Source organism: Symphalangus syndactylus, chromosome 1 (assembly GCF_028878055.3).
Source record: "Symphalangus syndactylus isolate Jambi chromosome 1, NHGRI_mSymSyn1-v2.1_pri, whole genome shotgun sequence".
In the NCBI taxonomy this organism is placed as follows: Eukaryota; Metazoa; Chordata; class Mammalia; order Primates; family Hylobatidae; genus Symphalangus; species Symphalangus syndactylus.
The window spans coordinates 108,106,277-108,133,349 of record NC_072423.2 but is presented as its reverse complement, the minus strand read 5'-3'; the positions used below and the strand labels follow the sequence as shown (position 1 = coordinate 108,133,349).

Here is a 27,073-nt window from a genome sequence, read left to right as displayed (position 1 = left end):
CTGCCGGGGCCACGCGGGCATCCTCTTTATTGGTGCTTCCAAGGTGCTGGTGCAGAGCCCTTGGCTGAAGGGCCGGGACTGTGGGGGAGGGTGGCAGCCCCAGAGTCAGCAGGGGAGAGGAAGAGCATAAAAAAGAGTTCCTGGGAAAGGCTCCTGTTTCTGAGCATTCGGGCAGCAAGGGGAGTGGCACGCACTTCTCAGCCGAAGACACTCTTGGCGGGTCCGGCTTTGGGCTTCTCAAAGACAGTCTCGGTGCCTGTGCGGGTGCGGCTGAACACCGACGGGGCGGCCGAGCCAGCTTGCTCTGTGGGAGGAGGTAAAGTCAAGGGCCAGCCTGGCTTCCTGGGAGGGAAGGTCCCTTGTGATGGGAGCACCCTTTCTTGAGCCCAGGAATACTGGATTCTCAGAAAACGATCCTTGACCGCCTCCCCCCACCACTGACACACACCTGCACCCCCATCCCCAGCCCCAGATGGCACGAGGACACTCACCACACTCTCGCATGACCTGGTAGGTCTTGGACTTGATTTCCTGGTTCTTGGTCAGGTTTCCTCGGGCCCCCTTCAGGTCCTCCTCCTTCACAGGGGGGCGCTTCTTCTTGATAGGGGCTTCCTGGGCACCAGCCTTGGAGATCCAAGAGCCTCATCTTACTACCTGAAGCCTTGAGGCGGGGACACCTACCTCTGTGCCTTGGCCAAGACCCCTCTTCTCTGCTCACTAAACCCAAGCCTATTCAAGGCTCTACTCCTCTTCCAGAGAAAGCCTTCCCAACTATACTCCACCTGCTGCAGGTCTCCCAGCTGTCTTGGTCTGACTTGCCCATGTGCCCTTCCCCTACAGCCTGGGAGCTCCTGGGAGCAGTGGCTGCTGCAGCCTCACACTGGTGTGTCTGGCTGCCTGGTCAAGCTCAGGGCTGGGCACAGTGGGGAACGGTGAAGGGGACTAGCTCTGAGGCTGGGCAATACTAGGGAATTTGGTTAGTTCCAAAACCTGTTCACTGGGTGGCAAGCAGTCCCTCAAGGATTGCCACTCTTCCAGAAAAGCGCCAGTATTTACTTTGTGTCTTTGGGGCTGGAAATGGGGTAGAAGGACCAGATGCCCGCAGAGTTACAGTCCAAAGTGGCCACCCACCCACAGAGCAGGCAGCAAGGACAATCCTCTCTCTTGGCAGGCTGGTCTGTCCCTCCAGCGTGGGGGACACCAAGGCTCGGTGTTTACCCTACCCCTCAACCCCAGGCGCCTGTGAATCTCAGACCTGCCTGTGCTTGGGTGCAGGTGCAGGCATTTCCTCCCTCAGCCCGGGCCAGGCTCCTCAGAGCAACACACTATACCCCTGCACAGGGATGCACCCAGCTGTGTCCCTCCAGCCTCATGTGCACACACATACAGCTTCATGCATGTATCATACAGAGACAGACAGACCTATGTGTGTAGCTACACACAGACTGCATGGCTGCAGGGCCCATAGCTACAAATGCACAAAGCTCTACACACTAAGCTATACCAGCAGCACACACATGCACGTGCACAAACGCGTGCACACACACAGATGCACACACACACACACGCACATGCAAAGATCTATCTAGGACCCCCCACCCCCAACATTTCTCTCCACTTCTCCTAACAAACCATGGAATACCACCAAAGCCACATAGAAGAGGGGTTCCTCAGGGGGTCCTCCCTGAGCCCCCATCTCCCAAGGGCTGCAGAGCCTCCAGTTCATGCTTGGGGCTCAGATCAAGACACAGCTGCCAGAGCCGAAAGTGTCCAGGACTCCACCTCCACTCCCTCTGGCATCAACACAGCCCGTGCTGGGTCCTCCTACCTGGGACATGGTGGGTATTGTGTAAGCGCTGGGTCTCTGAAGGCGCCTCTCTGGCAGGCAGCAGCTGCTGGAAAAGATCTGAGTGGAGCCCAGCCTTCTGAAACTTATATAGCCTGCTTGCTTGTCCCGGAGAGTCACTGCCCCTCCTCTGACAGGCTCCCTGATGATTCAGGTCCGCAGGGTCGCTGGCTTCAGAGTTTATTCTCGGAGATGAGAGGGGCTCCGAGTACTGCTGCCTGGGGGCTGCAGCCCTGATGAAAGCAGATGGCTGCAGAGACCCTGCGCCCTCTGGGACAGCTGCTTGATTCGCCGGAGGGGGAGGTGCTGGCACTGGCGGACATGCTTTGTGTTTATGGATTTGGGTCCTGGAACGTGACCATCTGAATTGTTCCTCTGCAAGGGTTCATCCCAGTGTATGGGGTGGGTGTGGGGTGTCCCTGAGGGAATGGAGGGCCCTAGCCGGGTTGGACTGCTCCAAGCTTGTTTTTCTTCTTCTTCCATCCCTTGCCCTGGATTCCAGTGGAGAGATTTTCCATCTCTGCATGGTGGCAGAGCACGAGCTTCCCATGTCTGCTGCATCTGCTCACGGCAAGCTCACTGGGCGCTCACGGCAAGCTCACTTGGCCCTCACAGCAAACTCAGGGAGAGGGGCTACCACACGTTCACAGGTGGAGAAAGTGAGGTAAAGGGAGCCTGGGGAGTTGCTCATGTTTTTGCTGATGTCCTTGTCCTCTGTCCTATTCCAACTGCAAGTTCAGCGAGGGGGGAGTAAGGGGTCTGGAAAGGACCAGGGAGGAAACCATGCTCGATGGTGACAGCACTGATGAGACAGAGGTGGGAAACAGGCTCAGGCTCAGGCCTCCGAGTAGGTGAGGCCACCGCAGGGGGGCTGGCCTGCAGGACAGTTTCAGTTGCTCAAAGAGGGTGGGGGAGAGTGAAGCCCACTCCAGGTACCGAGCTGCAGAGACAAGAACAGGCCCAAGGGCTCCCCGGAAGGTCACTTAGCTCTCCTTTGCTAGAAGCTCCTGACACGCCTCTCCTTGCAAGGGGAAGACCCCCCAGGGCACAGGCCAGGACCCTAAGCCTGGGGTGGGTGTGGGGAATAGGTGTGCGTAGGAGGTCGGAGCCCTCCCAGTAACACACATATCTAAGTCCTTTTCCGTTTATGATGGAGATTATTTTTATCCTTGAAGTCTCCAGGCAGATGGAACCCAACCAGGCACTGACATTTGGTTATTCCAAATGCCACTCCATTGCTGTCATACTTTGAACCCCACCCCAATCCCCCTCCTGTCATCCTGGCTTCAGGAGGCCAATGAGAGGACTGCCAGGCTTGATCTGAGACAAGTGCTGACATGAGGAATGCCCAGGATGTGGCACATGGGCCAAGAGGCAGCCAAGGGCAGGCCAGGCCTCGTGGGGGCCTTCCACTAGCTCCAGGGGTGCCTCTGCAGATGGCACCTGACGCTGCAGCTCTGCCCAGGGACCTGCCTCCTAGCCCCGCAGCCTCAGGGACAAGGATGTGGGCTGCTCACTGCTTATATTCTACCTCCCCAACATGATGTCCTCCTCAGAGACGGACTTGCTTTAATATTCACTAGCGAGGAAGTGGAGATGGACATGGCAAGAGCATGTTTGGCTTTTCCCTGGGCAGTTGCTGGCTCCCACTCCTGCCATGAGGCTTTGTAAGGTTCCTTCTCACTCTGGTTCCTGGTGAGAACCTTCTAATTCACAGGGGAATCTTTTTTGACCCTGCCAAGCTGTTTCAACTCCAGAGAACCCACAACCAACAACCACAAATGTGATGGTTTCTTTTTTAAAAAAACTGTAATAAGATGCCAAACTTTATTGTAAACCATTTTACAATGTAAGTACATCATTTTCTCTTTCATTGCAAAAAAACGTTTCCATGAATCCTACCACCACCGATTAAGCACCCCCACTGGATGGCTGCTGAAGTGGGCCATGGTTTTGCTCGCATAGGTCTGACTTCTAACAAACTTCAGGAAAAGAAAAATCAAATTTAAAACAACCCAACTAACCAACCACCAACCAACCCAGGAGCTCAAGGTGCTTGTGGCAAGTCAGACCATAAGTCCCTTACCAAAACCCAAGCCCCTCAGAGCTGCCAATGTTTCACGAAGTAAAACAGAGAGCTCTGCACTCTTAGCTGCAAGCGTGTGAAACTTCTAAAAGCCAGCCCCACATTCTACGAGGCAGCTGCTCTGGCCAGTGGGAAGCTCCTTGCACTGCCTATCTTAGCCTGGCTGCGAAAAGGCCAGTGAACTGCAAGGGCAGAGTGAGCTGCCAGCTGGGCGCTGCTCCCTCCAGGGTTCTGAGGCAGCCTTTCAACATAAACTTGGGGCTGCACCCTACAGGCTTACACTGTCTAAGGGAAGTCACAGCTTTGATTTGAGCCTTTTAATATTTTCCCTGAAGAAAGAGGCATGACAGGTGACATTAACCCATGACTCCCTGTCGCCAGGGAGGGCACAAGTTAAAGCTTGAGGAAGGAGGCCACCAGCATGGCCGAGGGGCCACAGACCCCCTCTTGCAAGTGTGCAAGCTGAGTGGACCAAGAAGCCACCACCACCTGGATCTCACTAACATCCCCCCTTGCCATTGTCAACAACCTTCTGACAGCAAAAGGAAGTAACAGTACCAACCACCTCTTCCATCTGGATACGACAGTTCTACCTCATTAGTTTATTTCCAGTAGTTACAAGAAATTTGTTCGTGACCTTGACTTGCAAGGTTCCACCACAGGTGGCTTGGCTGAGGTCCAGATTTGGACAAATCAGATTGATAGCACACAATATCCAGCCAACGTCCCACCATTTCTCAACACGGTGATGGATGCCATGTGGCCAGGTGAAGAGCTGCACCTCGTAAGGCACCTTGGAGCAGATGGAGAGGAAACTCATCCCAGGGAGGGAGGGCAGCTTGGGAGGAAGTCCTGACCACAGCCCTCTGATCTGCTCTCATGGGATGGTGCACCATGGAAGAGCCCCCAGTGACTGCAGGAGGCACTCCTGGGGATACAGATTTGTGTGTGTACATGTGTGTGCACAAGCGTGTGCACACACACACACACACACGCACACACACACACAAGAAAGGGAAGGCCAAACACGAGAGGTGCCCTATGGTCAGACCCCCTATTAGACCCCGGTCCTCTGGTCAGCCAGCTACTAGCTGCAGCTCAGAGACTAAAGCCCTTTCTGAAAATCAGGATACAGGGAAAAACCATCACTCCTCAGCTACCTCTTTGTTCCCCAAACCCTCTGCTCACTGGGAAGTGGGCCAAGCCTTCAGATAAGACCATCTGAGGTCTACATAACCCAGGGTTTGTTTCACAGCTTTCACAGATTATGGCTCTCCTATCCCCTGCCCTGTTTGGAAACATTAGGAGCTCAAGATTGAACATGAAGCTCCGATTGTGAGCTCCAGGAAGGTGGAAGAAACAGCTGCAGGCACAGGTTGTTCAAACCAAAATGAAACAGGAGGGGAGGAATTAGAATTGAGTCAGTGATGCCATGAAGGAATGACCGTCCTGTCAGGAACATGAGTCTTGGTCTTCCCAAATTCGACTGAGAATGGCCTGGTTCCAGCCACTCTTCCCCACTAGAGAGCTGCTGGGGAAATACTGGCTACCATAGCTGTGGATGGGAGGGGGCACAAAGTCAATCTGAGCAGGAACAGCACCAGCAAAGTTGCCTCCTACTGTAGTTACAGTCCCTGCTCCTCTCAGCACCCTGGCTCTGCACTCCTGGCGGAAGATGGGCTGAGAAGGCCTGCCTGATGCTCGCCTTCAAGTCCAGGACAGGCAGGGCTCTGAGAGGCAGAGGGCAGTCCCAGGGTACCTGGTTTAACAGCTGGGTTCATGCGCCACAATTCGAACCCATTGTGCTTTAAGTGAAACACATGTTCGTGCAGGTCTAAAAGGAAGGTTCTAAGTGGAGTGGCCTCCTCTGCACTTGTCTCACTTGAAGTTCAGGATGTCCCCCTTCTAGCTCATCACACCTTAGCAGTGTGGCTTCCTGTTCCTAACCATCCGTGGCTGCCTCTGACTTGACAAACCACTGAGCGGCGCCCCTACCTTGCTGCTTCCACAGCAGGGAAACGGCTGGGGTCTGCCCATTCCACAGTCACTCAGCAAACTCCCAAAACCACAGGGGCCTGTGGCCACGCTGAGGAGTAGTGACCATTCCCCAGGGAGGGGACACGGCCTAGAAGCGCCTTGCCCTGCCTGTGGTTTAGAGTGAGCTCTCTCACCCCTGCCTGCCTTAGCCACCTCAGCTTTGGAGGGCGAGAAAAACAGGATCACTTTGTGAGGCAGATGTTCTTCAGAATGCTGTGCAAAACAAATAGGTGACACTAGGATGGCAGGTACCAGGGCAGCAGGAGAGGAGGTTCCTGGCGCTGTGTCCAGAGGCTGGCTCTGAAGGCTGCAGCAGTGGGGGCTGAGAGGCCGAGACCACTTTACACCATGATTGGAGAGTCTGGTAGTCTTGGGTCCTCTGGACACAGACCTCTTAGCTAAGCTCCTTTCTTGGTCAAATTTAACTAAGATCTCTAATCTGCCGGCAGCAATGCTAGAGCTCGTGGGCTCTGGGCAGAGCCCTTCCTATTCCACACACACTGCAGCTCCTGGATCTGCATCCAGACCAGCTGCTCCAAGCTTGGGTCTGACCTTCACAGAACCACTGGGTTTGCTGATTCTAGAGAAGGGCCATCCTCCTTCTCTCCCCAATCATTTGTCTCATCTTATCATCTAATAATATTCCAAATAAAAAACTCCCGACTTTTCCCTCCTGCCAGCCCACACCCCATGAAAGGCAAATAAACCAATTTCTTTGGGGATTAAAAAGAGTTTTTAAATACAATAGTATGAAAATATAACTTAAAAATATAAAAGTCAAACAGCATACGGAAGACTTAAAAATCTCTGTTTTGCCCATTAGTCCCATAAGTACTTTGTAGGAAATAAACACATACCCCCAACCCGGTAACACTGTCACAGCTCATAAAACCAGCTTCAGAAATCAATAGTTACAAAAGCCATTTCGAGTAAGAAAGCATTCCGGTTCCAACATGGTCAACGAGTCACTTTTAGCCCAAAGGCGTTACGTGTTCGCACTGCCCACAGCCGCGGTGAGGAGACCCACCCACGGTCTGTGTGCCTGTGCTTCCTTCCACCCTGCCACTCGGTTGGACACGGGGCAGGGCCTCAGGTCCCTCACAACACTGTCTGGGACGACAACAAACAAACACAACTCCTTCCTTGCATATTTGGTCAGTTTTTGTAGTGCAACTGAATGGGGACCTCCAGCCGCCCGTGGCCCCCTCGGGCGCTGGCTCCTCTTCCCTCTTTGTAAGTCACAGTAGTCTGGGGGCAGGCGAGAGTGGGCAGAGACAGCAAGAGGAGCAGAGGTAGAAAGGAAGGGCAGAGAGAGGGTAAGGAATGATGCTGCGGGATGACCTCTGCACACCAGCGGCTGGCGGGGCCCTCCCATCACCCCCAGCATGGGAATGTGTCATACGGGCAGCCCAAAGCGGTGCTTCTTTTTCTTCATAGGCTTGAGGGGGGTCAGTCTGCGAAGGTCCTCCTCCACATCGGACTCCTCCATCTCGTCATCCGCTGAGATCAGGATCTGAGGCAGTGGAGAGGCAGGGCCTGAGTCACCCCCAGCAGGGCCTTCTTCATTTGCCCTCCCTGGACCCTGGGCCCTTCGAATCTCGTATTTCTTTTTTTTTTTTTTGGACAGTCTCACCCTGTCACCCAGGCTAGAGTACAATGGCACGATCTCACCTCACTGCAACCTCTGCCTCCTGGGTTCGAGTGATTCTCTTGCCTCAGCCTCCTGAGTAGCTGATTACAGGTGCATGGCACCATGCCCGGTTAAATTTTTTTTTTTTTTTTTTTGCTACTTTTAGTAGACATGAGGTTTCACCATGTTGGCCAGGCTGGTCTCAGACTGCTGACCTCAAGTAATCCACCTGCTTCGGCCTCCCAAAGTGCTGGGATTACAGGCGTGAGCCACCATGCCTGGCCAAGTCTTAACATTTCTTTACAACAGTGAGGGGAAGCTCCCTGTACTCAATGAGATGTGCTAGCCTCCACAGGCCACGTTCACCCCAAGGACACTCATGGGCTACTGAAGCCAGCACTGAGTCGACAGACCCCCTTCCTCTGCTAATGCTCCCCACTTCTTGGTCCACCTCCAGGGGAACCGACCTCCATCAGGACAAACTCAGCAGGGATCTGCAGCCTAAGGTCACCCTGGCTAAAAAAAGCTCAACTATGACCACATGCAGCTGTTGAAGCTGCCTTAAATACTGCAGAGGCAGACTGAAAAGCCTCTTTCAAAAGGAAGAGAAAGCATCTGTGGGCAGGGGGAGTTCAGCGTGGCTGCTCTGAGCCAACTCTGTAACTGCTGAAGACAAACGGTGGCACTTTGCTGTTCTAAGCCCCTGGAATGACTCAGCCATGCAGCTGGGGCAAACACACTCATCCCCTGCCCACCTGCCTGGCTCCTTAGACCTCTGAATATCAGGGAAAGGTTGGAACCACCTAGGTTGGGATCAGGAGGTCCAAAGCCCACCTGTGTAGGGAAACATGAACTCCTGTTCTAGGGCAGGGCAGGCAGTCTCACCTCCTCTTCCCTGCACTGTTCCCTCGCAGGGCTTCCTCTAGTCTCGGTCCCGACCACCACACTTCCCCTGCTCCTCACCGCCTGTACAAGTACATCCCAATGCCTCAGCCTAGATCACAGGGCATTGCCCATCTAGCTCAGCCTGTGCCTCACTTCTTGTCCTTCTGTCCTATGCTCCAGAATACAAGCCACAGTGCATTTCACACTATGGCCCAGACACTAAACCATGTGACTGTGAATGCTCATGAGCTGCTGCTTCTGCCCACAACACTGTTTGCCACTCACCTAATGTTCACCAAGTTCTCATATGACAGGGGCTGGCCAAATTCTAGAGACAAGCACCTAGAGAAGACACAGCTTCCCCTCTGTCCTACTATCTATTCGTCTTCTGAAACTCCCTCCAGGCTGTCCCAGGGCCCTCGTTGGGTTCTGCCTATGCTTCAATCTTAGAACATATTACGGTGTCATGACAAGCTACTTATGTGTCCACCTGCACCTCACCCATGTGTCTGACAGCCTCTCCGGGGAAGACGTTCGTCTCAGCTTTTCTGCAGCTCCCACCTGCACACTTCCTAGGCCTCCCATGCCTCCCACGAGCTGGCCCTGCACGCAGATGTGGGGTGAGTGCTGCGGGGCCGCCAGAACACATATCCTGGCCTCAGGGCTGCTATTCATGGCCACCGTTCTTTCCTGAGGTCCAAACCTTTGAACTCAGAAGACCAGAAAATAAGGGGGGGGATGAGGTTCCTCCTGCAAGGTCTGGCTACCCCTATATTTTAGAAGTTTCCAGCTGTCTGAGCCAACACTTCCCTTGCTCTTTAGTGTTGGGCAGAGATTCAAACACCCTAATGCTTGAAGGTCAACCATTAGGCCCATGACGGTACTTGCCAGCTCACCAAACGAGGCAGCACTTCCCTCTCCTGTCTGTCATCTCCACTGACAGAGGAACTGTCGCAGGCAAGCCACCCCCATCTGCTCTGCCCTCCTGCTCTAGGCAGGCCCAAGGGACAGTGGGAATGGGTCCTGGCTGGACAGAGCTGTCTGTCCCTCGCTCATCTCTGGCTCAGCCTCTTCTCCCGCCCTCTGACTCGCACTGTGACTCAGCACTCAAGGGAAGAGCATACACAAACGTGAGACCAGAGACCCCCTTGGGCCAGCGATACGACAGCTTGGGCCCTTGGAGAGTCAGGGAGGCCGTACCTCAGACTCAGACTCCTCGTGGGATGCGGCCCTCCGGTAGCGGACCTTGCTCCCATTCCTCGAGTCCTGGTTGGCTCCCCTTTCTTCTAGCTTAGCTTTCGTCTTCCCCTTCCTCATGAGGAAATTGTCCACTACCCAAAACATCAAAGCCTGCGGGAAGGAAAAGTGCAGGTTACTTTGGGATAAACCATTTTTCAAAGCAAAGCCGAACGGCCCCCATCCGCCCACTCCCATTCCAAGTTATAAGATCCAGAGCTATGCAAAGAAAAACCCAATCCAATCACCCTGCTATCTCCCAAAGCTTAGAAAGAGATTCCCGGTCTCCACATCCTCGGGTTCAGTTTTCTGATCAGAGTGTGCAAGGAACGTGCCCTGAGGGGTTTTTGTTGTGGTAATTGGGGGAATAGCCTTATTGGGGCCTGGAAGCAAGGTCTCTGGACACGCCTTCCGGGCCCCTCCCCACAGACTCCGTGTGGGTGGCCGGCACACCCTGCCATCATCTGTTTGTCCCAGCTTCCCTCACCACTTCTGTCGATTAACTTCTAGCCATTGTGCTCGGGAGTTTCTCAAGATCTGTGGTCAGGAATGAACGATGGGTACGTTTGGAATGATCCTGAACTAGAGGCTGGCGTTACACATGGGTGGGGCTTCTTGGTGGAAGACCCCTCGGCAGGGAGGACAAGACAAAGCTCCCAGGCCCCTCCATCCTGGATGGGAGCCCTGGGATGGGGCCCTGCCTTTTGAGGGGGTAATCCTGCCATTTCCAGGTCTGGGGGTGGGAGAGGTGGCAAATGGTCATGCAAAGACCTGAGGGCTACAAGGTGAGCTGTCAGACTCAGAACTTTGGACAGGAACCCTGCCAGGCAGGGAGCAAACCAGGATAAAAACGCAACATGGCACTGACATTGACAAAGAAGGGGACAATCAGCATGACGATGGCCAGCTTCAAGTCTGGGTTTTCAATGGGATTCAACAGGGCCACCTGTAAAGAGAAGCAGACTCAGTGAGGTAGGGAGAGGCCACCAAGAGTGTGCCTGGGGTGGGTGGGTGGTACCCACAGGCCCTGAGGGAGCCTTAGCTTAGACGCTTCCCCCAAAGCCCAACGGGAGCAGCACCTCATGCCCAGGGTTCCCAGATGAGACTGTCCACAAGGAACCCTTGGAGACCACATTAAGCAGCTGGTGCTTTGGCAGCTTTCCCCTCAGTGTGGACTTGCAAAGTGCAGTGGGCTCACAGCCACCAAGCCAGGGCAAAGCAAGCAGTGCCCACCGGGAGAGTGGAGTGTGGGCTTCAGGGGGCTGGAGGGGTGAACACAGTGGGTGCTCATTATAGACACCAGCAATGAGGCCCCAGACCACTTTCTAACAGAAATCCCACACCTCAACCACCCCTAAAAGACAACAGCTCTGAAAAGCCTTGGCTTATTTTCTTAAATAAAATCCAAACACAAATAAAACCCAAAGGAGGCCAAGCTGAGCCACTTCTTCTCAAAGGCTTCTGGCTGGTTTCATGTGGGCATTCGGGGATGAGGAGTGGGGGTTTATCTACACAGAACTGGGGTCAGAGGGCAGAAGCCATGGTTGGGGAGCCCGTGGGCTGGCCAGGGCATCGGCACGCTGAAGGTCACAGACTGTGGAAGCTGCCCGTGGCACCACATGGCTCCGTTAAACTACCAGCCAAGAGAGGTGTGTGACAGGATGTTTGCCGATGTAGAAACATGTATCGTCGCAAGGCCTAAAAACCACCATCGGATGGTAAGCCGAGGGCAGGGACTGTATTTCATTAGTTTTATACATCCCAAGGCTTCATCTAGAACAGACATTTAAAGTGGATGGATGCTAAGAATTGACAAGCTCTTTGGAGTAGTTGCCATATCAGACCAAATCCAGGACACATTCACAGAGTTAAAACAGAAGTTTGGTTTTCCTAGAGTTGGCATGTGTGGGTGGTGGGGGAGGAAGTGCTGCTTGCTCAGCGTGGCAAGGAGCTGCTAATGCAGGGACGAAGCAAACCTTTTTCCACTGAAGTATTAGGAGGACGATGAAGACGACAGACTTTTCAAAAATCATGATCACGATGTAAAGAGCGCACTGCCCGACCCAGGCTCCACACTGCAGAGGGTCTCCTGCAGGGACAGGTGGGTGCTTAGTCACACGGGGCCCAGGCATCTGAGTGAGATGATGTCCCCACCCCACTCCCCCACACGCACCCCAGAACCCTTGCTCTAAAGGTACTTAATGAGCCCCCCAAAAGTCCAAAGGATTACCTCATCCTTAACAGACAAATGCAGTATTTTAAATAAAATCAGAGAATTCCTTATTTGAAGATACTAAAATGGCCTTTCTTTTAAGAGATTCTAAGATAGGATTAAAAAGCACTAAAGTTAGGAAGTGCTTATTGCTGGAGCTCAGAAAAGCTGTTCTTTCTGCCTGCTGGCAGCAGAAGCTGTATGAAGCAAGACTGCTATTCTTATCCGTTGTTGATTTTTCCAGTGACGGCAGGGCTGCCCCTCCCTTCTCTGTCCATGAGTGGACTGATGTTTGTGGATGATGAAGCAGGACCCAGTCGCTTTGTTTGTCTCCCACCTCCCCACCTCCCATCCCTTACCCAACTCCCCGGGCTGTCCCTGATACCTCAGCCTCTTGAGAGCAGAAACGTGACTCTGGAGGAATTTGGACTCTGACTGTCCAGCATGGGTCACCCCAAACACCTTGGCCAGGGACAAGGAAGTGAAGAGAGAAGTCCTTGGGGCAAGGAGGTGGGAGGGATGGGCCAGGGCCCAGGGCTGTGACAAACGTCCATCTGGGACCCCTTCAGTCACCATGCTTGAGAAACCGGGGGACCTAATAGTCCAAGCTGGGGGACGTGCAGGCCCTGGAATACCTCCAGGACATTTTGAATGGAGAGAAGACCAGCCCCTCCAGGGAATGATCCTGTGATATGAAGAACCCTAGGGTGGCTCCTGGGAGCCATACAGGCCTCCCCAAAGTGGGAGACCCCGGGGGAGAGTGGGATGTGGGAAGGCCATCTGGGGCTCACTCTGGAAGTTCTGCCAGAGCTGCCTTACCACAGCTGGCCAGAAGAGGGGGTACAGGGTAGCATTTTGGGGGCAGCGTGGGGGCAGGGGGCTGGGGGGCAAAGGCCGTAATCCAGGCTGTGAGAAGATAATTTGGTCCAAAGAGAAATCTCCAGCTTCTCATTTGGCTTTATTGTTTCTGCAGCAATCCCTGTTTGGGCACCCGTGCTGGAGGCCCACGCCCTGCCCAAGCCTGTCAGCTATACACAAGGGAATGACTTTATGCAGCTGCAATGGACAAAACACCAGGCCATTCCCTTTTCTGGAAAACTCTGGGAGAAGTGTGGCAGAAACACATCAGTTGCCTCTTCTGAGGTCTTCCTTTCTACTTTCACTTAAGGGATAGGAGACATTTGAGCCAAAAAACCCATTTCATAAGCATAATCCCTCCTTGCTAGGTTGTTAATGAGTTTTGCAATCCTTTTCCTTTCGGTAAGTCACCTAACCTTATCGAGAACAGTTCTCAAAACAACAGATGAACTTATTTGTGAGAACCCATTAAGTAGGTTTGAGGACAGTTGGACAGAGTGCCACTAGGAAATCTCTCTGCGAGGACTGGAGTGTTCGGGAGCCAGCAGAGCGCGCGGCACCGCTTATTTACTATGGAAGGATGTCCGCTCGCTCAATGTGCTCACTCCATCTGCTCTTCAGTTTTAAGTGACTGACAAGGAGGAAAATGCTTTTCCTCCCATACGCCTCACGTTGCCCCAGTGTTCTAGGTTTCTGCTACACAACTTAGCTGCAGCTGCCTCTTTAGATGCTAAAATAAGAAAGTTCAGAAATGTGAGAAAAGAGAAAAAGCACCTGTGACCCCGTCTGGCACACCATTTCCTCTGGGAACCCAGATCTCACACAGCCACCACTGGGAGAAGCGCACATGGCTGCTGTATTTCCTGATTCCTGTTTCACTTGCGAGTCTTTCAAATGTCCCCCACCGTCTCCTCTTTAAAGGACAGACATGCCAGGCAGTGTTGTATGTCCTGCTTTGTCATTACTGTTATTGTTTTCTTAGAGATGGGGTCTCACTCTGTCGTTCAGACTGGAGTGCAGTGGCATGAACATGGCTTACTGCATCCTCAAACTCCTAGGCTTGAGTGATCCTCCTGCCTCAGCCTCCCATGTAGCTGGGACTAAGGATGCATGTCATTGTGCCTGGCTAATTAAAAAAAATTTTTTTTTGTAGAGACGGGGTCTTGCTTTGTTTCCAAGGCTGGTCTTAAGCTCCTGGGCTCAAGCGATCCTCCCCGCTTAAGCCTCCCAAAATGTTGGGAATGATAGGTGTGAGCCACTGTACCCGGCCCTTTTGTGCCTTGCTTTTTACTGCAATGAACAACCTCAGGCATGTGGGTGTTTTGTTTGGATTTAATTATTTCCTCAGTAGAAGTCACAGCAATAGGGGCCAAAAGGAGGGAACACATCTGTGGCGAGAGGCTTCCAAAAGGGAGAGTTTGGCCAGGCATGGGCAGCAAGACCCATGAAGCACCGTGACCCAGATGTCAGGGCTTCCACATGGGAAAGAGTGGCCTGGTAATCAGAGTGCAGACACCATGTGTCACCTGGATCTGGTCTCAACCGCCGGGGCTGTGTGGCTTATTTCCCTGAGTCCCACATTCTCATCAGCAAACTCTTGGCCTTCTCTTCTAGGAACAAAAGACACATCCTAGAAAAATAAGCCCCTCTTGTTCATTTACGTGAGAAGAGAGCTGTGGGGACCTCTGCCTCAAATGAATGGGCAGGATAACAGGTGTGGGAGGCGGAATAACAGCCCGACACAGTTGCCCACATCCAAATCCCTGGAACCTGTGAGCGTGTAGCATCACACAGCAAAGGGGAATTGAGGCTGCAAATGGAATTAAGGTTGCTAGTCAGCTGCCTTTAAGACAGGGAGAGTGTTCTGAGTGTCCAGGTGGGGCCATTGTAATCACAAGGACACTTTAAAGTGGAAGGCCGCAGGAAGTCAGGGCAACTCGATGTGGGATAAACCCAGCGACTGTTGTTGGCTTTGAAGATGGAAGGAGGGGCCGCGAGCCAAGGCTTACAGGCAGACTCTAGAGGCTGGAAAGGGCGAGAAAACAATCTTCCCAGAGGCTCCAGAAGCCAGCCCCATTGACACCGGGACTTTAGCCCAGTGAGACCCATGGCAGACTTCTGAACAAAAAAAGATAATCAACTTGTGTTGTTTCAATTTGTGCCATGAAGTTTGTGGAAATCTGTTACAGTAGCAATAGAAAACAACAGAAATTGATGGAAATAGAAAACAACAGGTAACTGAGCAGACAAGCTATCCTTCCTCAGCCTAGGGAGGACTCAGGATGGTCCCCGCAGCTTTATTTGGAGACATTCTGGCTTGAAGACTCTGGCTCCCAAAGGCAGTGGTGGGATGACCCAGGGGCAGGGGCCGAGGCAGGCCAAGAGATTGAGGAGGCGGCTGAAACACAACCACTGCCTTCTTCCTTTCCATCCACCCTTGGGGATGAAGACAAACTGTGAGGGAACGGCTGGTAGCATTAATGCTTGGTGTATCTGAAACAGACCTGATCTTCACTCCCAGGTCACTGAGCGGCACCTGACAGACTGTGGTGGATTCACCTTAGCACTGGTCAGCTATAGTAGAGCTGGGAGTCACGCCTTCTAGAAGAGATCTCAACTGCAAAGGAGTAGTTGTGAGCACTGTTTGTGGGGGTGGTGGGAGGGTTTAGGTATCCTGGTGCAGCAGGCCCAGGCTCCCATAGCCATGCACTGGCTGGGTGAGCTTTGTGTGTCACTTAACTCCTTTGGGTGCCCATTCTATAAATGAAGATGATGCTGTGCTGGTCCCCCCGCTGTGGTCCATTTCTGTTCTGCAGCTGAGGACTCAATGACTCGCAGCTTCTCAGAAGCCTTCCCTGGAGCCATAGGAGGCACACGCTGTGTGTTGGACACTATCTTAAGTCAGTGACTCATCAGGCATCAAGTAACAGGACTAAGAAAGCCCTCCCCTGAGCTCATCTCCCCTCAACGGAGACAAACAATTACTTAACATTTCTGGAAATACCCAAGGCACTCATAGCCAGCTCCCCTTTTAAACTGTGAGTGCCCTGTAAATCTTCAGCCATCTAGAAGTGAGTGGCCCTTGAGCCCACAGCCATGAGCTCTTTGGGAGGCATGACCAGGACAGGAGAGTGGGGATCCCGAATTCCATCTGCTCTCCCTCCCTCTTGTCCTCTGTGGCCCTCTCTCAAGGCAAAGGCTCCACTGATGCCGCTCCACCTGGAAGAGGAGCTTCTGTCTGCAGACACCTAGGGCCAGCTGTGAGGGTGGCAGAGAGCTGATGTTACCCCTAAGTCTGTCCTGAAACCTCAGAGGGCAGTGAGGGCCTGAGGAAGGTGCCCTCCAGTACCAGCCGTGTGGAATGGCCTAGCAACAGGACAAGCACAGATGTGCAGCAGAAAGAGGGGCAGGGCTTGCCACCTCGTTACTGAACACCTTCAAAAAATGAGAGCTGCCCCATCTCTTTAACCTGGTAGGCAGGTGGTGTGAGCTCTACAGGAAGCTTGGCAGAATGAAGAGGCCCTGCGGCCCTGTATGTGGGACTGCTGGTGTCTTCTATGAGAAGGAGCAGACATTCAGCCCTCTCTCTGCGTCTAGTGTCTCCTGCCTCCTGCCACCTTCCCTGCCATAAGGTGAGGGCCTTGGTGGTAAAGCAGGCACCCATACCCACAGGAAGGTGTGCTCAAACCCAGAACAGCCCCCTCTACCACACAGAGGAGACAATGGCAGCTCTCCAGCCGTTTCTGGATCTGCTTGCCTGGTGGGCCGCATGGGGCAAGGAGCAGAGACCTCCAGCAGTTCCCTCACGCCCTGTCCGGCATCCACAGCACATTACCATATTCGCCGAAGCGCAGGGACTCCCACTGCTGCCACTCCACCAGGACGCTGACGGCGCGCACCCCTACGTAGATGAGCAGCATGCCCACAGTGGCATCCAGGAGGAAGTTGATGAGGTACCTGTGAGGACAGGGCACACGCATGGTCACGGCAGAAGCCACGGGGCCAGAGGTCATGGCTGATGCAGGGTGGCCTGAGGGAAGCGGATGGACTCAGCATTTGTTTGGGCCCGTTCTGGGGGCTGGGAGCCCTCATGTGCCAGTGTAGCTGTCACTTCCAGGTGCCCCCCAACCATGTGCCGAAGCTCATCAGGAGTGGGACCACCTGAGGGAGGTGAGTGAGGGACAAAGACACTTTAAAACTGCCAGTGCTGGCTGGGCGCGTTGGCTCACGCCTCTAATCCCAGCAGTTTGGGAGGCCAAGGCGGGTGGATCACGAGGTCAGGAGATAGACACCACCCTGGCTAACACGGTGAAACCTGTCTCTACTGAAAATACAAAAAAAATAGCTGGGCGTGGTGGCGCGCACCTGTAGTCCCAGTTACTCGGGGGGCTGAGGCAGGGGAATCACTTGAACCCAGGAGGTGGAGGTTGCAGTGAGCTGAGATCGCACCACTGCACTCCAGCCTGGGTGACACAGCGAGACTCTGTCTCAAAAAAACAAAACAAAACAAAACAAAACAAAACAAAACAAAACAAAACACAAAAACCTGCCAGTGCTTCTGCCAGGCGAAGGTTCAATGGAAGACAGAGTACCTGGAAGCAGCCAAGGAAATCAACAGGAAACAGAACTTAACTGATGACAGAAACACCTACGCAATGATTCTGCTCACTCCCTGACAGTCCAGCCCAGGAGGCCCAGAACAGTGCTGCTGCACCAGAGAGGTTCAGGAAAACAGCCTCTCGGGTTTCGCAGACAAAGCGGGCAGGGCCACATGGTCTTCGCCCATCCCCATCTGCAGTCAAGCATAAGTAGTATTTTTACACTTTTTTTTTTTTTTGAGACGGAGTCTCCCTCTATTGCCCAGGCTGGAGTGTAATGGCGCAATCTCAGCTCACTGCAGCCTCCGCCTTCTGGGTTCAAGTGATTCTCCTGCCTCAGCCTCCCAAGTAGCTGGGATTATAGGCACCCACCAGCACACCCAGCTAATTTTTGTATTTTTAGTAGAGACAGGTTTCATCATGTTGGCCAGGCTGATCTTGAACTCCCGGCCTCAAGGGATCTGCCCGCCTCGGCCTCCCAAAGTGTTGGGATTACAGGCCTGAGCCACTGCGCCCGGCCTACACTTTAAAGAGAGAGCTTTACTCCCCATGGGAAAAGGCAAGATAACTGGGGGAGTGAGAGGAGGAGGCTCTGAAGGGCATGCCACATGGACTGTGTTCTTGTAAGGTCTGTTTCCATCTAACACAAAATCTCTTCTCTCACCAAAGAAAGGCCCTTTTCCACTCACCCTCTCTTGAGGGCCTTGTACCCAGATCCAGCTGGGCACTGCTGACCACAAGCCCCAGCTCTCTACGGTAGACAGAGTGGGAGACAAGGGCACTGGGTCCAGTACTGACCCTCTGCGATACCATGTGGCTCTGAAATCCTTGCAGGTAAGCTGCAGGACACTACACGCTCCAGGTGTAGTGAGCTTTCCAGTTGCTGAGGCTTGAGACATTTTGTGTAGCCTCACAGCCTCCTATCCCGGGCTGGAGCTTTGGTGATGTGCACACAGCACTCTGATGCCAGAGGGCGCAGCCTGTGCTAGGGTAGGTCAGCAGGAAAACCAGTGCAAAGAGGGAGGGGGCATTTCTCCTGCCTGCCCTTCCTCTGTAAAATCACAAGGGGTCACTCTCAGACCAGAGATGGCAGGAGCAGCAACTGCTTCCAAGGCAATTTCCCTCTAGCTTGAGGCTATGCTGCTCTCAGCTACTTTAATTTGTGTCCAGAGCATCTCACACCTGCGAGAACAGGGACATGTGATGTACACACAGACCTTACTTTTATACATTCACTTAGCAAACATTTACAAGCTTACTGTGTGCCATGCCTCGGGAATCAAGAGAGAAAGTTCTATGTTCCATCCTCAACACAGACGATTCTGACAGACAGCAAAGCATCATGTGGGCCCTGGAAGCCAGACTGGCTGGGCTCCATGACTCCTGAGCGGTGTGAACTTACAGTATATATAACCTCTCTGTGCCTCAGTTCCACAACTGTAAAACGGGGATAATCAAAGTCTCCATTAATATATGGCAGGCTGCTATGACAAAGGGAGGCAGAAGATGGGGCCAGGATGAGGTAGGCAAGCCTCCTCTGCCACTCCACCTGCTAAGAGAAGCACTATGTGGGTGCCATCAGCAAGGAGGACAGAATATCCTGGCCGGATTGAGGTCACAGATGGATTGCTCTGGGGTCTGCATGGAAGGCACGTTGCAATGATAAGGTGGAAGAGGTCAATGAGGGTCAACAACAGTTTTGACCCTGAATGGCTGACGTCACAGAGAAGCCCCAGTGTGTCCTGGTTCCAGCACAGAGACACTCCTGTAGGGCATTATCCTTCCTTGCCAGGGGCGGCTTGGAAATTGGGAGACATAAGGACACTAGAAAATCAAAGGACGGAACTTGGATTGATGAACAGAAAGCCAGTGCACGGGGAAAGTGTCACCACGCAAAGCCCTACAAGCCAACTGACAGCTGTGTATGTGAGCTCCAGGACAGCATGTACAGGATGGTCTCTCAGAGGAGCACAGAGGAAAAGGGGAGCACCCTCTCCTCAAGCCAGAGGGAGCAGGACCAGCAGCAGAAAGTAAGGCCAGCCTATATTTTCAATGGGGGGGCAGCTGATGTTTGCACTCAAATAGGGGCCACTTACAGTGAACAAGGGTCCTCTTCAGTGAGATCTGCTAGGTATACATTTGCAAAGTGGATGAACAGCATCCCTATGGCTTGTTTGGAAGTGTCTAAAAACCTGTACAAAATAAAACCAACACTGGTTGTTAGCCTGACAGGAGGGCAATATCCAATTTGAGGAAAACGAGAAGACTGAAACGGGAAAAAAGCCACCCCAACCTTCCAATCACTGGTCATCTCTTCCTGGGGCCTTGAGCACTAACTCAGGCTTGGCATCTCAGCCACCTTTCAAAGCCTTCAATAACATTGCCTTTGAAATCCCTAAAAGGTCAAGGATTGATATTTAAAATATGTTTTAAATTTTTTTACTTCAAAATAAAATGCTCAATCACTGCTTTGTGATGAAGTCCAAGGTGCCTCTATTTTAAAGAGCTCCCATTCAACTTCACTCACAATGAGCTAAATTATGTGTGAAATTAACAAGATGTGCACAAATCCAGTACTGCAGCTGGAACCCTAAAGAAATTTCAGCTGCTGCCATTTAAACAATGGGCTAGATCAGGGTAGGCAAATTTTTTCTGTAAAGGACCAAAGAATAAATATTTGAGGTTTTGTGCACCATACGATCTCTGTCTCAATTCCTCAGCCCTGCCGCTAGAGAATGATGCATAGACACAGCTATTCCAATCATACACACCCCGGGCCTGCGGGCTGTAGCGTGCCAGCCCCTGGACTAGATGGTAAGCATTTCAAAAAAGAAAAAACAAGGCCGTTAATCTCTGAGAGGAGCTATCCCCCACCCATGTGACAGGAGCATGGTGGAGACAGCGTGTGCCTTCAGTATGTCCTCCACCACGAGCACCAGGCAGCCACTCTCCTCTGTGGTCGAGGCACCTCTTAGTCACAGCTGTCTCTCACAGCCTCCCAGCTGGGCAGGGTCTCAGGACTGCAGAGATTATCCAGAGCAACCCAGTGACAGTGGCTGGAAAATCATTCCCTAGACTCACTGGAAAGGAGGAGTTACCAAAGGACAACGCACGTAAGACTCAGAGAGCTCCAAAGCTAGGTCTGCCCCAGCCCTGAGGTGGGAGTCACACATTCTAAAGTTAACAGGGTTTGAGAAAAATCAGTGGGGGGAAAATAAAAAGAATTATCAAATTCACCAGCAACACGTTTAAGAAAAAGCAAGTACACGCTTAAAAATTTTATCACAGTCATTACTGACGTTTCCTCTGAAGGATAAAATGGCTATTTTGTTAGGAAAGGTAGAAGCCCAAGGCAGCCTAAAACAGGCAGCTTCTTGTGGACACAGTGCTGTCTTGAAGAGCTGACGGTATCCTTCCAAGTGATGAATTATTTTGGAGTTTTGTCTTTAGAACCTACTTCTTTACCACCATTTTACGAAGGAAAAAATGTGACTGCAGGATCATCCTCTGTGAAATAAATATATGCCTGATATATATATCAAAGTCTATTTAAGAAATATATGTATTTGGTCTCTGTCCTGGTTTCCGACACAGAGCTCCTAAAACACTTGTAATCTCCTGAGTAACAGAGGTGCTAAGAGGAGTTTTTGTTCTAGTATTTGGTCTTTGGCCTTGGTCCTGATACGAGCACCTAAACCTCATGGAATTTCCCGGAAGACAGGAGGCTTTTGCTCTAATGAAGCAAGTCTTAGTGGGCTCCTGGATAGCTTCAGGATGGGGCTAGTCACCAAAAGGACCAAGTCGTGATTAGAAACTTAGAACTTTCAGCCCTAATCCCCCACCCTCCAGGGAGAAGGGAGGGGCTGGAGACTGAGTTAACAATCAGTCATGCCTACATGATGAACCCACCATAAAAATCCCTAAACAATGGGATTTGGAACGCTTCCGGGCTGGTGAACACATCCACGTGCTGGGAGTGGGGCACACCCCAACGCCTGTGCTCAGGACCCTTCTGGACCTCGCCCTATGCACCTCTTCATCTAGCGTTCATCTGTGTCCTTTATAATAAATCAGTAAATGTTTCCCTGAGTTTTATGAGCCGTTCTAGCAAATTACTGAACCTTAGTGGGGAAGTGGGGGTTGTGGGAACCCCTGACTTTATAGCAAAGTTGGACAGAAATGTGGATACCGAGGACCCCACTACTTGCAACTGGCATTGAAGAAGGGGGCAGTTTGTGGGACTGAGCCCTTAACCTGTGGATTCTGTTCTAACTCCAGGTAGTTAAGTGTCAGAAGTGAATTAAATTATGGGACACCCAAATGGTATTTACAGAGTTGGAAAGCTGGTTGATGCTGGGGGAAGAAAACCCTCATATATTTGGTGTCAGAAGTATTTTGAGTAGAGAAATAGTTTTCCTTTACACTAGGACCAAGAAAGACTCATTTGGAGAGAGGAGCATTTATATGCTATGTTTGATCTCCAAATTTAGGTTAGTTTTTGCTTGCACATACAGACTACAGAATCCAGGAATTTAAACCAAATCTAACAACAGGTAGATGAAGGAGCCAGCATCGGGGACTGATGTATTTGCGTATCTTCCATCTTCTGGAAGTGGAAGCAGAGTGATTCTAAAATAAAGGTAGGATCAAAAGTTACCTGGAGAAACAGAAACGGTTTCATAATATACATAGTTCCTAATGAATTTAATTCAGGGATTCCAGATACATTATATTATGTATCATTTCTCACATTCCATGCCCTCCCCACTCCAACACCATACCCCACCCCCAGCCCCAAGACCCCCAACATAGTCGAAAGTAATCCAGAATGAACTAATACCTAAACACATACCATATCCTCCACGGACGTCTTTCATGCTTTGGTTCTCTGAAGCGTTTGACTGAAAGAAAAGACAGACATCTGTAGTTTTCCAAAGAAGTAACATAAAGCAAGATGCACATAACAAGCTGGGTTATCAGTCTACTCACTGTGTGTATAACCAAGGTAATACACACACTCTTTTAACATGTAACAACATACAGTAAGCCCTGCGAAGATCACTGAGGTCCTGTGTTGCTGATGATTGGTATGGACTCTTTAGAACTGGACACTTAGGGAGAAGGACTCCTCATAGCATGTGGAAAACTGTATTTTTCCCTTTGTGACACACAAGGCTCACTCAGACAAGGATTGGTAATGACAAAGTGGAACGCAGCTGCTTCTAACTTCAGGATGTGGCTCTATTCAAGGACAAATCCATCATCAACTCAAACGTTTACTGAGTGCCTACTCCAACCCAGGCACTAAGGATACAAAGGTAAAACCAGTTGTCTTGCAACCAGGGGGCTAGACACGTACATATCACATACGGTGTGACACATGCTAGAGAAGAGTGAAGTCTGTGGCAGAATGATGGCACAAGGGAAGGATGGCCAACCCTGCAGTGGGGACCAAAGTGTTTGTATGTCTTCCATCTTCCAGTGAAGAAGAGACTTTACTGATGGGGGACGGTCAAGCCAAACCCTGAAGGCTGGGTAAGAATTTGGCAAATGGATCAGGGAGGGGAGAAAAGATACGTTCTGGGAAATATCACAAGCCAACAGGTACAGGGACAAAGCATGGCAGAGTGTGTCTGGCCTCATTTAATTTGGCTTTAATACAATAGGTAACAAGAGAACCTCCTGGGGGAGCAGCAGGTAACAGGGTGACAAATTGAGCAGGGGCCAAATGAGGGAGGGTCTTGAATGCTGGGCCAAGGAAACTGGAATGAATCCTGTAGGAAAGGAAAAGCCAGGGAAGAGTTCTAAGCAGAGTCAAAGACATGTTGGGACTAAGTTTTAGAAAGGCAGCTCTATGGCCGGGTATGGTGGCTCATGCCTGTAATCCCAGCACTTTGCGAAGCTGAGGCATGAGGACCGCTTGAGCCCAGGAGTTCAAGACCAGCCTGGGTAACAGAGTGAGACCACGTCTCTACAAAATATTTTTTAAAAACTAGCCGTGTGTGGTGGCGCACACCTCTGGTTCTAGCTACTCCGGAAGCTGAGGTGGAGGATCACTTGAGCCCAGGAGGTTGAGGCTGCGGTGAGCAAAGACTGCACCATTGCACTCCTGTCTGGGCAACAGAGCGAGACTCTACCTCAAAAAAAAAAGAAAAGAAAAGAAAAGAAGCTCTGTTAATTGAGCAGACAGTGGATGTCTGGGCACTCATTCAGCAACAACCTGATTGGCCTTGGATAGCAAAGAACTTGCCCGATTTACGTCTGAACCTTGGGTCTGTAGACACGATGGCCTGAACAAGAGGAAATGAAAAGTTTTGAAGCTACGTATCCTCCATTGAGGTGCTAGGCAAGTACTTCCACAATGATTCTATCTACTAAAACAAACACTGAAAGTGCTGCCTGTGTGATATTTTCCCACAGAAAAGTACTGAGGAAGAAACAGACGCTGTTGCAAGCCCACAGAAGATGCCTCGTTACTCCTGGTGGCAGGCAAGAACCAACTTCTGGCAGAGTCCTGAGCTGCCAGCGAGGGTGCAGGAGGAGAAGGGAGACAGGGAAGGAGAAAATGGCAGCCAAGACAGTAAACCCTACTCTCTGAATAAACACAGGCAGTCTACATTTGCCAGGCAAGGACTGCCTATACAAAGAATTGCAGTAACAAGTCTGTTTAGAGAGACATGTTGAGAGAGAGATCAATGAGCAGGTGAAGTTGTGAGGAGGTCTGTCATCTCTTTGACACATCACAGATCCCAAACCTCAACAACGCCAGAGAATATGGAGTCGAGGCCAAGAGGTTCTGCTTGCCTGAACAGCTCTTGGAAGCCGGAGGCCCCTTCCCTTAAGCATGCCAGGTCTCACTTGGGGGCTGGAACTCAGGAAGGAGACAGGAGAACACTAGGCCAGGACAAAACCGTTTGGAGGGAACGCCCCCAGTCAGGGCCAGAGCCACTGCATGCTCATTTCTCCTTCTGCTTCAGGGGATCTGTCCCCATCACTGTAAAATAAAGGACATCAAATATATCCTGAGGGGCATGTCCTTGTTCCTAGGAGATGCATGCTAAAGTAACACAGTGGCTGCGATTTACTTCTGAGTGGTTTGGGGGAATATATTATACATGACAATTATGTGTAATAAATATATTACATTATAAATGGTTTTATAATTATAAATAATACAACAAATTGTATAATAAATGTTATAATTATATTAACATTATACACACACACACACACACACACACACACATATATATATGGAAAGAGAAGCAAATGTGGTATTATAGGCTGAATTGTGCCCCCTCCACCAAAGTCATCTGTTGAAGTCCAAACCCACAGCACCTCAGAGCGAGACTATTTAGAGACCGGGCCTTTGAAGGGGTAATTAAGGTTTAATGAGAGCATGTGGGCGGGCCCTAATCCAATATGACTGGTATCCTTATAAGAGGAGGAGATTAGGGCACAGATGTGTGAGTGCAGCAAGAAAAGACCATGCAAGAACACTGAGAAGATGGTCATCTGCAAGTCAAGGAGAGAGGCCTGGGAGGAAACCCAACCTGCTGACACCTTCATTGTGGTCTTCCAGCTTCCAGAAACTGTGAGAAAATAAGTGTCTATTGTTTAAGCCACCCAGTCTGTGATATTTGGTTATGGCAGCTTGAGCAAACGAAAACATGTAGCATCACAATACTGGTGAACCTAGGTGAAAGGTATTTGGCTATCCATTACACTATTATTTAGGCTTTCCTGAAAGTTTAATACTTTTCTGTAAGTTTAATATTTTTCGAAATAAAAAGTTTGAGGAAAAACATCCCAGAAGAATGAACCAGTGTAACCATTCAAAGGTCAACATGGGCTGGATGCAGTGGCTCACACCTGTAATCCAAACTTAGGGAGTGGACTGCTTGAGCCCAGGAGTTTGAGACCAGCCTGGGCAACACTGTGAGACTCCATCTCTACAAAAAACAAACAAAATAAGCTAAGTGTCTCGACGCATGGCTGTGGTCCTAGCTACTTGGGAAGGCTGAGTTGGGAGGATTGGTTGAGCCCAGGAGGTTGAGGCTGCAGTGAGCTATCGCATCACTGCATTGCAGCCTGGGAAAGACTGTCTCAAAAAAATTTAAAAAAACCAAAGAAACAAAAAACAAAGGTCAACTTGGCAATATCTATCAAAATTTTAAATGTCCATGCTCCTTTAATCTACAATGCACTGCCAGATGCATACTATACAAGTATTATTGCAGGTGTGTCAGGATGTATAGGAATATTCACTGCAATACTGTCATAACTAAAACTGATGCCTGTCGGTATGGGGTTAGGTCTATGACATGGTACATACATTCAATACAATACTAAGCAGTTGCTAAAAACAACAAGGTAGGCCAGGCGTGGTGGCTCACACCTGTAATCCCAGCACTTAGGGAGGCCAAGGTGGGCAGATCACCTGAGGTCAGGAGTTCAAGACCAGCCTGGTCAACAAGGCAAAACCCCGTCTCTACTAAAAATACAAAAAAACCTTAGCTGGGCGTGGTGGCGTGTGCCTGTAATCCCAGCTATTTGGGAGGCTGAGGCAGGAGAATCACTTGAACCCGGGAGGCGGAGGTTGCAGTGAGCCAAGATCGCACCACTGCACTCTAGCCTGGGCGACAAGAGTGAGACTCCATCTCAAAAAAAAATAAATAAATACAATAAAATAAAATTAAATTAAAAACAATGAGGTAGATCTATATGGACTAATATAGAAGATTTTCAAATTATATTAATAAATTCTAGAATAATATGCCTACCATGATTCTGTTCATGTCCACTTTGAATGGATATACATTTATGCTGGTATTACGTATTCTTTTTTCCTAGAAGAATACATAAGTGACTATTAACAAAGGCTATGCTGGGTGTGATGGCTCAAACCTGTAATCCCAGCACTTTGGGAGGCCAAGGCATGAAGATCGCTTGAGGCCAGGAGTTTGAGACCAGCCTGAGCAACAAAGCAAGACCCATTTCTCCAAAAAATATATTATATATTTTTTTTGCTGGGCATGATGGTATGCACCCGTAGTCGCAGCTACTTGGGAGGCTGAGGCGGGAAGGGATTACTTAAGCTCAAGAGTGTCACTGCACTCTACCCTGGGGAACAAAGTGAGACCCTGATTCAAAAAAAAAAGAAAAAAATCCAAAGGCTACTTTTGATTAAAGGAGTTATGGATCAAGGAATTCACATTGCTTTTATTTCAGAATTTACAAAAGAAAAGACAAACCTGTCTCAGAGATTTGAGCCAAGGTAGCAAAGTGGGATGTGGGAGAATCAGAGAGGCCTACAGCTGGGCTTCAGACAAGGAATGGAGGAGAATGGTGTGCCCGTGCCCGTGGGTGTCCTGCGACAGCCACATATAGGAGCACCTTTGATCAAGTTCAGAATGGAATCAGATTCTTCTGAATCAGAGCAGAAGTGTGGGGCTCCTGCCTCCTTCCTCTCCACCTCCTATCCCCTTTCCCTAGAACAGTCCAGAGTCTTTTTTTTTTTTTTTTTTTTTTAAGGAGGAGGAAATACTAAGAGAGCTTCTCCAAATCAAATTTGGTAAAGGGGGTAAAAAAACAGAAAAATTCATTCATCTACCATCATATGTTATTGAGGGGCCTGCTGTGTGACAAGCCCCATTCAGCAGGAGATGAAATGCACAAAACCCTT

General features: G+C 50.7%; 2 protein-coding genes across 2 annotated transcripts in view; both read right to left on the bottom strand.

The window, feature by feature from the left end:
- Position 1: 1 nt before the first annotated feature.
- MUSTN1 (musculoskeletal, embryonic nuclear protein 1) lies at positions 2–3,513 on the bottom strand. Its single transcript, XM_055274550.2, has 3 exons — positions 1,829–3,513; positions 492–624; positions 2–304 (listed from the first exon to the last, which is right to left on the bottom strand). The coding sequence occupies exons 1-3, from the start codon at positions 1,835–1,837 to the stop codon at positions 198–200; spliced, it is 249 nt and encodes an 82-aa protein (XP_055130525.1). The 5' UTR covers positions 1,838–3,513; the 3' UTR covers positions 2–197.
- Positions 3,514–3,636: 123 nt separating this feature from the next.
- The window catches only part of STIMATE (STIM activating enhancer), a 61,516-nt gene continuing 38,079 nt past the window's right edge, over positions 3,637–27,073 (bottom strand). Inside the window, exons 2-8 of the mRNA XM_055274517.2 lie at positions 22,241–22,289; positions 19,485–19,580; positions 16,626–16,747; positions 11,697–11,809; positions 10,589–10,666; positions 9,685–9,834; positions 3,637–7,482 (exon numbers count right to left, since the gene is read on the bottom strand). Of these exons, the coding sequence (XP_055130492.1) occupies positions 7,366–7,482; positions 9,685–9,834; positions 10,589–10,666; positions 11,697–11,809; positions 16,626–16,747; positions 19,485–19,580; positions 22,241–22,289 (725 nt within the window). The 3' untranslated portion in view covers positions 3,637–7,365. The remainder of the gene's footprint in view (positions 7,483–9,684; positions 9,835–10,588; positions 10,667–11,696; positions 11,810–16,625; positions 16,748–19,484; positions 19,581–22,240; positions 22,290–27,073) is intronic.

Excerpts from the sequence above, each read along its gene's own strand:
- MUSTN1 (XM_055274550.2), bottom strand. Across the intron at positions 305-491 it reads CCAGGTCATGCGAGAGTGTG|AGCAAGCTGGCTCGGCCGCC; the intron begins GTGAGTGTCCTC and ends CTCCTCCCACAG.